The 11,179-nt window shown below is 37.9% G+C and overlaps 1 protein-coding gene across 1 annotated transcript; it reads right to left on the bottom strand.

Moving 5' to 3' along the window:
- Positions 1–1,922: 1,922 nt before the first annotated feature.
- Positions 1,923–2,528, bottom strand: LOC138882698 (uncharacterized). The gene has a single exon (XM_070163312.1). The coding sequence runs from the start codon at positions 2,526–2,528 to the stop codon at positions 1,923–1,925; it is 606 nt and encodes a 201-aa protein (XP_070019413.1).
- Positions 2,529–11,179: the final 8,651 nt, after the last annotated feature.

Raw genomic sequence — 11,179 nt, 5'->3', positions numbered from 1 at the left:
GACATGGGCAGACCACAAATCAAGTCCTTCTGTTCCAGTTTATTCAGTAGAGAGAAGCTTGCATGCCCTATTCTTCTGTGCCACAATTCATCATCATCATCAACTACTTTCAGATAACTCAGATCACCATTTTGTAAGGACTCAAAATCAGCAACATAGATATTCTTGTATCTTTTTGCCACAAGTACCACTTCACCAGTTACTAGATTTGTAACTGTGCATATCTTGGACAAGAATTCCACCTTGTTTCCTTTATCACATATCTACGAGACACTCAAGAGACAGTACTTAAGGCCATTGACATAGTGCACATTCTCAATTGAGTGAGTGAGTGACTTTCCAATTTTTCCAACACCAAGAATGTACCCTTTTTCCCATTTCCAAAGGATACACTCCCTCCTTTCATGGCTTTTAGTGAAAGAAAGTCCATGGTATTTCCAGTCATGTGCTTTGAGCATCCACTATCCACGAACCATTGTTGACTGCTTCCTTTCATTGTTCCCTGCACAAGGAGATCACGAGTTAGATTTAGGAACCCAAGCAAGTTTGGGTCCCTTGTAATAAACAAGAGGATGAATAAGTGCTCTTCTAGTCCATGCAGGTAACAAGAGCTTTTTATGGGTGGCACCTGGTCCTCTTTTAGTAGTTACTCTTTCAGCAAAAACTTTGTTCTTCTGAAGAGACTGAACCCTTACTTGACAATTTTCTTTGAAATGCCCATTGTTTCCACAGGAGGTACACAACTAGTTATCATGTACAAATACGTACTTGCTATGAGGGTTATAGGTAGTTCTCTCCTTTTGAAACCCTATTCCCTGCATATTTCCACCATTATTAACATATATGGCAGTAATAGCATCTGAAGACCAGGTCCACTTAAGGGACTTCTCAAGACCATTTTTTACTCTTTCTAGTTCTGCTTGGAGCTGCCTATTTTTCTCAAGTTCAGCACACAAACTAGTTCTCACAACATTTAACTTATTTTCAAGCTTAATGTGTGCCTCACTAGCTACTTCTTTTCCTTTTTCAAAATTTCCAGGCCTACACTCAGCTCCGAGTCCCTCTATTGTTTCCTTTAAGTCTACAATCACTACTAAGAGGTCATCTCTATCCTGCTCAATAACAGTCACTTTCTCCACTAAAGCATTTTTTTCCTTACTGAAATTCTCAATGGTTTCTTTTAAGTCAACTACTACTACCATCATATCATCTCTTTCGTCTTCTACACTAGTGATCTTCCCAGTTAGAGCCTTCTTTTCATTTTCCAGAGTATCTACAGTTTCTTTCAAATCAGCTACACAAACTACCAAGTCATCTTTAGTTTTCTCAGCATCTCCTATTTCTATGGTGAAGGCATCATTATAATCTACAAGACTGTGATAGGCATCAATTAAAACATTTGCTAATGACATGATTTTCTTAGGAGAGTGGGATTTCAGATTTCTATGAACATCCCTGAAGTTTTACCTCATCATTGTCATCATCTTCATCATTGTCTGATTGAGCCATCAAAGCAAATATTGGATTATATTCATTTGCTTCACTTTCAACTGCCATCATAGAACTATCACCTGCATCAGTTTCTTTTTCAAACTCACTGGAGGAATCTCCTCATGCTAAAAGATCTTGCTTCACAATGTTGTCAGCAATATTCTTTCTTTTGAAGTATTTGTCAGGAATCGGGTTCCTCTTGGCTGCTTTATCAGGGCTGTACTTGAAGTGTTCTTGCGTCAGGAAAGGGAAATCTTTGATAAAATGCCCTGGCTTTCCACATTTATGACAAAGGTCATAATTCTTTGGTCTACTGGAACTGCCTCTCTTTGATATCCCTCCATTCCTTTTGACTATTTTTTGAAACCTTTTGGTTAGATAAGCCATGTCACAGTCCTCCTCACTTGAGTCATTGCTTTTAGCTTTGAGTATCATGTTCTTTTCTTTTTTGGTTCTCTTCTTTCATTGTCCTTCTTCTTTTTCATTTCGTATGTTTTAAGATTTCCAACTAGCTCGTCTATAGTTAGGGCCTGCAGATCCTTTGCTTCAGTAATGGCATTCACTTTGCTCTCCCATGAAATGGACAAGGCACTGAGAATTTTCCTCACGAGCTTGTTCTTAGGAATGATTTCACCAAGCGTGTGTAGCTCATTTATGATGGAAGTGAATCTTGTGTACATGTCTTGAATAGATTCATCATCTTTCATCCTGAAGAGTTCATACTCAGTGGTGAGCATATTAATCTTAGATTGGTTTACTTGAGTTGTTTCCTCATGTGCTGTTTGCAAAGCTTCCCATATTTCCTTGGCGGATTGACAAGCTGATATCCTATTGCATTCATCTGGTCCTATGCCACACACCAAAATTTTCTTGGCATGAAAGTTTTTCTCCACAGCTTTCCTATCTGCATTGTTGTATTCTTTCCTGGTTTTTGGCGTCGTCACTGGAGGGTCTCCAACCTTCTTTGTTGGGACATAAGGACCATCACATATAACATCCCATAACTTAGAATCTTCTACCATCATAAAGTCACGCATTCATGTCTTCCACCACCCATAGTATTGCCCATTGAACCTGGGTGGTCTATACATAGACTGACCTTCTTTAAAATTTGGTGGAGCAGCGATGAGGATCCTTCCTAGGTGTTAATCTTATAGAAAGAACCCGCTCTGATACCAATTGATAAAATATATGAGTCCACCAAACTATATAGAGACTAGGTTCTATATAGGTTTCCACAGATAACACCAATGCAACAGTAAGTAAATGAAACAAGGAACATTTACGTGGAAAAATCTATGTTTAAGGGGATAAAAAACCACGACCTACACTAGTAGGATTTCAACTTCATTACTGAGCAAACTTTAGATTACAACCTATTGTAACCTAGGAATTAAACTCTTAATCCCTCCCTAACTTGTAATACACCTATTATAAGCCACTTTGCAATACACCTATTACAAAGACTTCAACTCATGACTAATTCTAGTCACGAAATAAACACTAAAGGTTTATGGTTTTTCAAGAGTTCCTGAAGACGCTTCTAGATAAGCAAAGTAGGAATTACAATGAAGAACAATTACAAAGTTATAACTCAACTAAGGACATACAAGATACTAGCTGTAGGAACTGGTTCGTAGTAGTGTTAAACTTTGTTCTTGATGCACTTGAGAATTGAATGCTTGATTGTCAAATGCTTGAATGCTTGAATGAATTCTCAAGTGTTCAAGTTGTGAACACCTAATTTTTGCACTATTTTAACACCTCCTAAAGTTATTGGTGTTTTGTTATTTGAATTATTTTTCTCAATTTTTGTGTCTTTAATTACATATTTTCTATCATAAAATATCAAAAAATAGTTCATTTTTTCATTTGTGCATTTTAGGAATTAACTAACGGTTCAATTGGTGAATTAATCTAGGTAATTGATAATTTGAATAAGTTATTTAATTAATTTATTTGTTTGTGTAAATTTAACTTAATAAGTAGGATTAAGAATGAAATTGGGCCAAATTTGAAAGAGTGGCCAAAAGTGCAACATCAAGGCCAATTGAGAAGGCTGCCGGGGGAAGAACTAAAACGGCGTAGTTTTAGGCCAAAACTACATTGTTTTGTTTAAGTGATTCAAGATTAAATCTCATCCATTCATTCCCTTTGATCCAATGGTACTCATTTGATCACTCATGGAGTATTTAAGTTCCTAAAATCAGATTTTTTACTTCATTTACACATAACCTAAAACTCTATCCCCCTCTATCTCTCTCTCTCTCCCTTCTCTCTCTATGCCACCATCGCTCCACCACTGCAACCACCGTGCGTCGCCGGTGGTGGTGCTCCAAACACCACCAAACTTTCACCCTTTCTTGGTCTCTTCATCCTTTACTCATATCCGAACACCAAATCCCTTGAATCCCTCCCAAACTCCACGAATAAATCAAAATCCAAAACCCTAGCTTCTTTATTTTGTAAATTCGTCGAGTTTTAGACTTCTCCTTCATAAAATACTTAAATAGGCGTGTAGAGATCCACATGATCTATCATCCTATGTTGGTTTTACCCTAAAACTCTGACCAAAATCCGGCCAGATTCCGGCAACCACCACCGGCCCACTCACCCCTTTTTAGCCTAGTTTCGACCCAAGAATGTTTGTTTCCTTTTGATATGATGTCGAGTTCATTAAGTTCAGCGTATTCCAAAAGGAAACAAACATTCCAAGGTCTGAAAGCCACGATTCCGTATCTCCGAAATCTTCTCTTGCCTTGAACAGTGTCTAACACCCTCAATTGGTATAAACCTTACTTCTTCTTTTTTTTTTGTCTTTTTTGAATTTTTTGCTTTTGCAATTAGTATTAGTTTTAAGGGTTTAATTTCCATTAATGTTGCTGTTATTTATGTTCAATTGAGTATTAGTTTTTAATTACATGTTACTTTATAAATGTGAATTTCAGTTCTTCAACCTAGCCGATTCAATAGTTCGTTATTGTCTGTTAGTTCTGATTTTTGGTTCTTCGACCTAGTTGGTCGACTATTTTGTGTGAATTTGTTAAGTTTGAACTTTCAGTTCTTTGACCTAGCCGGTCGAGTAGTTTGTTATTGTCTGTTAGTTTGGATTTTTTGTTCTTCGACCTACCCGGTCGACTATTTTGTGTGAACTTGTTAAGTTTGAACTTTCAGTTCTTTGACCTAACCGGTCGAGTAGTTCATTGATGTATGTTGGTTCTGATTTTTGGTTCTTCGACCTAGTCGGTCGACTATTTTGAATAGAGTTGTTAAGTTTGAATTTTCAGTACTTCGACCTAGTCGGTCGATAGTTAAGTCTTTATGTTAATTTCATGAAAAACCAAAAAAATAGTTGAATTGTTTATATAGTTAGTCATATATTTAGTTGTTATTAATCGTGATAGTTTAGCGTTGTTCGTTTAATTTCTGTTTCGACCATTAGCTTGTGAAATTCAGTTGTTGTTCATGTTAGTCTGCACAAATCGAATTCATTTCAATCTAGTTTCTTTAAATGCTTAGTTCTATTACATTTTGAGTCTTGTTTCTACTTTGCTAGTTCATATTTGATTGGAGTTTGAGTGTATAAGCTGAATTTCAGTCATGTGTAGATAAAAGATAAATACTTGAGTTTAAAGTACATAGGTGTTAGGTATTTTACTGTTCAAACATGCTGGAAACACAACTATCTTGCTTTATGTCAGATTTTTAATGAATAGTGGACTGTTTTGGCACACAAAAGTTAGTCCTTTTGGACAGATTTTTGGTGAACCAAAATCTGTCCAAAAGGACTTATTTTTCCTACTTAAAGAGGTCATTCTTTCAACTTAAGGACACACACTCTAACACACGGAGCCATCATCTTTTACACTCAAAGAAAAGGGCACATATCTTAAAAGAAATCAGCAGTTGTGCACATATGGCAAGCTAAAATTTTAGAGCCTTTGTGAGTATTGTTTGTGTGCAAAATCTTTGAAAAGACAAAGAGATCTCTTAAGTAATTTCTGGGGTTACTAGTTGCTAGTTCAAGTGCTTTCTTGCTGGGTTTTTCGGGGTATTCTTGAGTTCTATTACTATTGTTTTCTACTATCCGTTTGGTGTTGTTGTTGTTGGGATCTTGTTTATGCTGTGTTCGTTGTTTCTAAGTACTCAGGGGTCATTTAGCTGCTGAAATTCTGCAACTTGGTAATTGTCTCAAATTTCTAGAGTAATTTTGTTTTACAATAGACAATGAAGATGTGATTTTTATCCTTACATTATTATAAAAAAAATGAACAAATGTTCAACTTCGCATCCTCAGATTGAATCTGTTTGTTTGTTTGTTTGTTTATATTTAGTTATCTATGTATCTTAGTTATAAATGACAAGTTAATGCATTGATAAACATATAAAAGGAAAGGAATTAAAAAAGAGCTTCATCTTTCTTGTTCATTAATAGCTATGTTAAAATATATACTTTATTAATACATGGATTTTATATGAAAGATCAGGTCTCGCTACATTAGTCTGAGGAGTTTCATTTTGTCAGCACAATGGTTCATTTTACTTATCTTTTGAATATGGTTTGAAAGTAATTAAGTGAGTTTTGGACATATAATTGGAAAAGAAACATCATGTTTATCTGAGTGCTAGAATGAAGTTATGCATTAATGTAATTACCCGACCGGTCGTTTTGAGCTTTTGCACCTTGCTCATCAGTTCTCGGGCATGACTTGCTCCATGTGATGGATTATGACTTATGTGAATCATTGATTTTGGTTTTCAGGGTAATCAGAATGAATTTGGAAGAACAGTTCTCAGCTTGAAGCTTGAAATTTGAAAATTTTGATCAAGATTTGACTTGTTGGTATATGGTCTCGGATCGTAATTTTTATGATTTGGTTAGCTCCGTTAGGTGATTTGGGACTTAGGAGCGTGATCGAAATGCATTTTGAAAGTTCGTCGAACGTTTAGGCTTGAATTGGCGAAATTGAGATATTGGCGTTTTCCGGTTGATAGGTGAGATTTTGATATAGGGGTCGGAATAGAATTCCGGCACTTGCAGTAGCTCCATTGTGTCATTTGTGACATATGTGCAAAATTTCGGGTCATTCGGACGTGGTTTGGTTGGATTTTTTATCAAAAGCGAAATTTGGAAGTTCTTGAAATTCTTAGGCTTGAATCCGATGTGATTTTTGTGTTTTAATGTTGTTTTGAGCATTTCGAAGGTTGAAACAAGTTTCAGTGAGGTTATGGGATGTGTTGGCATATTTTGTTGAGGCCCTGGGGCCTCGGGTGAGTTTTGGATGGTTAAACGGATCAATTTTGGACATCGGACTTGGCAGTTTTTGCTGGTTTTGTGTTGCAAACAAATTGTTCTTCGCAAACATGAAGGTGGAGGCTTCATGTGCATCACAGACGCGAGACTGGGGTCGCGTTCGTGAAGAGGAGTAAGGTCGTTGGGCACCCAGGCACATGTGCTATGCGTTCTCTAGAGTTAGACCGCGTTCGCGAAGGGAAAATGGAGAGGCAATGAATTTGGTCTACGCGAACGCGAGAGACCGGTCGCGTTCGCGAAGAAGGTAAATTTACCTGGGGCAGAATGTTTAAAAGTGAGTTTCACGAGCTTTGGTTTATTTTCTCCATTGTTGAATAATTTTTGGAGCTTTTGAGAAAGATTAAAGAGGGAATCGAAGGGTAACACTCGGAGGTAAGATTTTTGAACTCTATACTCGATCCTATGTTGATTCTTACTTGTTTAATCATGAAATATGCGGAAATTAAAGCCTAAAATTGGGGAATTAGGGCTTGGATTTGGAGAGTGTAAATTGAAAATTTGAAGGGCAATTGAGGTCCGATTTTGATGTTCTTGGTATGTATAGACTCGTGAGACGATGAGGATTCTATTAATGTGACTTTTATCGAATTCCGAGACTTGGGACCGGGGCCCGGGTTTGAGTAATTTTGGGATTTTTGATGTAAATTGGATATTTTCGAGTAGGCTTTGTTCCCTTAGCATATTTTAATAGTTATGTACTGATTGTGGCTAGACTTGAAGCATCCGGAGGTTGATTCATGAGGGCAAATGCATTGCGGTCTAGAGTTTTGACCGGATCAAGGTAAGTAATGATTGTAAATGATGTCCTGAGGGTTTGAAACCCCAGACTTCACATCGTTGTGCTACTTTGAGGTGATACACATGCTAGATGACGAGCGTGGAGTCATGCACCGTTGGGAATTGTGATTTGGTCCGTCCCGTACGACTGTTAAGTCGCGTATTTTGATTTGAAATCTTATGATATTCCATATTTTAGAGATTTATATTATATTTTGGGTTATATGCCATGTTTGGGGCCTTGTGCCGACTTGTTGAGACCCTTAGGGGCATTTTCACTATTTTCCTCACTTTATTTGTTTTGAAAGCATATCCTCAGTCATGTTTTACCTATTTATTGTTTAAATCTAGTGTTATCACTTTACTTCTTAAAATGTGAAAACTATTTGGGATGAGTTCCCTGTTTTATTGATGGTCCGAGTGATTATGAGGTTGATGACTGAGATAGACCGAGGGTCTGATTGTGCGGGTATTGACTGAGATAGATCGAGGGTCTGATACTGAGGTTAATGACTGAGAGAGGCCGAGGGTCTGGTTGTGAGGATTATATATTTATGGATCGAGCTGCACGCCGCATCAATATATATATATATATATATATAGCGCTTGGGCTGTAGGAGCCCCTCCGGAGTCTGCACACCCCCAGTGAGCGCCATCGACGAAATATATGGATTGGGCTGCGTGCCGCAACGATTACTATATGGTACTTATTGAGTGTGACTGCTGAGTGTGAGCGTTGATTGATGAGAGTTGAGTCTCGAGTGATTGAGAGGCTTGCTCGAGGTGCTGTATACATATATGAGTGATGTTTTGCCCGAGGGGATTATTTTTATGAAATCACCTAATTGATGAGAGTTGAGTCTCGAGTGACTAAGAGGCTTGCCCGAGGGGATGTATACATATATGTGTGATACTTTGCCCGAGGGGCTTGTTTTTATGAAATTGTTATTTCCACTCCTCTTTATACTGAGCATCTGTTGAAAATGTTGAACAAATGCTTTTAAACAACTTTCATTTAAGCTGGAGTTTTTATGAGATATTCGATATTTAATTACTGATTTGGCTTTGTTATTTCCACTGAGATTTTTATAATATGAGGTGTTTATGATTCCTGTTTTGCCACGAGGGGCTGTATACGAACTATGTTTTGCCCGAGGGGCCGATTATAATTTTCATCTCTTTTATTATTTATGGTATTGGACCCCTACTGAAACTGTTGGAAAGCATTTTTAAATGATTTTTACCAAAACCTAGATTGTAAATGAGACGATTGACTCGTATTCTGATTTGAAAGCCTGTTGTGCTTATTGAGTTTATCATAAATGTGGATTCATCGTTTCCTACTTCTCAGTCTTTATTTACTCTTATTACTTACTGAGTTGGAGTACTCACATTACTCCCTGCACCTCGTGTGCAGATTCAGGTATTTCAAAACCCGGTAGTGGGTGTTGATTGCTTAGAGGAGGAGGAGGAGGAGTTAGCAAGGTGTCTACACGACGTTCGCAACACTTCTTTCCTTCCTATCATTTTCATTACTGTATTTAGTACATTTTTAGACTCTTGTTGTATTCAGACCTTGGTAGATGCTCATGACTAGTGACAGCCCGATGTCGGGCTTGTATAATTATTCCGCACTTTTCTTTTAAATTTTTATTATGAGATTATTGGTTTATAAATGGTATACAAATTAGTTTTATTGGAAAATCATTGATTCGGGAGTTGTGTCAGCTGGCCTAGTTTCACGATAGGCGCCATCACGACTAGGTCAGTTTTTGGGTCGTGACAAGTTGGTATTAGAGCCTAGGTTACATAGGTCTCACGAGTCATGAGCAGGTTTAGTAGAGTCTCGCAGATCGGTACGAAGACGTCTGTATTTATCCTCGGGAGGCTGCAGAACCTTTAGGAAAAACTTCACATTCTTGAATTCTTATCGTGCGTCCTTGATTCAGCTCGAAAAGTAACTCTTTGAATTCCTTCCACGCATTCGTATGCGCACATAAGCGCCAGTATCAGATATGCATAGATGGCTTGTGATTCCCCAATCAAGGGGCGAGATGTGATCTTTGTGTGTTGATGTTGGGCCAATCTGGAAGACTTGGGGCCGGATTTTTTCCTATAGTTTGAGCCTTGATGTTGATTGCATGAGCGCGTGAATCTGGATTTATATGTTCTGTGGTATCCCTATTAAGGGAAGTAATGACTGGATAGCTGCGTGATGAGGGTGAAGTGACTGCGAGATGTGTTCATATGAATCGAATGAGGCGAGAAGGGTCTGCTTTAGGGCAGCAAGAAATATTAGGTATTTGATTTTCATATCGATTTGAGGTATAGCCCTGAGTTATGGGCGTGTGAAGAATCTTTTCATGTTTCCTAGTTGAGAGTGAAGTAAATTTCATGTTGCAGTATGAGTTCAGACTCAGGAAGACTAAGTGACTGTATAATGTTTATGACGGTGGAAGGTATACAGCAATGTTAGTTGGAGGAAAATCAGGTAGGTTATCTCCTGTGGAGTGTTTTGAGGTTGTGTGATCCTTATGTTGCCTGTTAGGAGATCTCATTTACAAGTGTAATATATGTGTTGCAATTTAAATTTGGGCCGCTTAAGAGAGTGTGCTTGATTGTTGCGAGGATGAATGCGAGATTTGCATAAGATTTAAAGTACCAGATGGTCTGTGTTTAATGAGCTTATGAAGGATTGAGTTTAAATCTCACTATGTTATTATGGAAGTAATAGAGTATATGCGTTACGAGGTATTGTGTGTGTTTTGGTCTATGGCTTCGAGCCAAGTGGGGAGTCCGCTATTGATTAGTTGATCGCACGATTATGTGCTATGTTGGTTTCAGTTTGAGGCATGCGGGTGAATCAGTTATGGCTTACGGAGATTGAGACCGAGGATGGCTCGAGTAAAGGAAAATTTTGACAAAGGTTATGTCATGCTTCATAGGTGTATGAGAATCACGGAATGTCTTGAGTTGTTGTTGGTATTGGATGCTCGGTACATAGAGCATGAAGTTGCTTGGTTGTTCTAGGATGAGGTTACACTCAGCGGTGTTAGAGTGCTATTGAGGCACGGGTGCTTTTGTTCGTTTGATCAGGTTAATTGCAGCTTGAATAGAGTTAATGACTCTCGAGAATGGTTCTAATGTGTTCAAGATTTTACATGTAACAATTGGGTATTTTCAAGTTGTATATGTGGCTTGAAACTGAGTTTTCATTTGAAGATGTCAAGACTTGTGGTATTTTCTATATTAATTATGGGATTCTATGTATCAGTATCAGGAAGTTAAAGGTAACAGATTTAGATTCGCAGGAAGTCTCTTTAGAGTAAAGTATTTTGAAGGTGGTGCTTTTGGGAATATTTAAGAGAGTGTTCAGCAGCTTATGAGTCTTATACGATGTGGTTTTGTGCTTGGGTCTCGTGTGGTGAGTCTGGGTTGAGGAATTGTGGTGTTGTAGCAAGAAGAAGTGTCAAGATGACGGTAGATCAGAAGGGAACTCGGATAGATGGGATAGCTTGGTAGTAGGCCGAGTCGATATGGTAAGGATATGATTAGTTCTTGGATGCTTACAAGATAATGAGTTTCTACAGGTGTTTC

Source organism: Nicotiana sylvestris, chromosome 12 (assembly GCF_000393655.2).
Source record: "Nicotiana sylvestris chromosome 12, ASM39365v2, whole genome shotgun sequence".
Lineage (NCBI taxonomy): Eukaryota > Viridiplantae > Streptophyta > Magnoliopsida > Solanales > Solanaceae > Nicotiana > Nicotiana sylvestris.
The sequence above is the reverse complement of the archived record's forward strand: the minus strand, read 5'-3'. Positions and strand labels throughout refer to the sequence as shown.

Coding starts and splice junctions, on each gene's coding strand:
- LOC138882698 (XM_070163312.1), bottom strand. CDS start 2,528: ATGCGTGACTTTATGATGGTAGAAGATTCTAAGTTATGGGATGTTATA.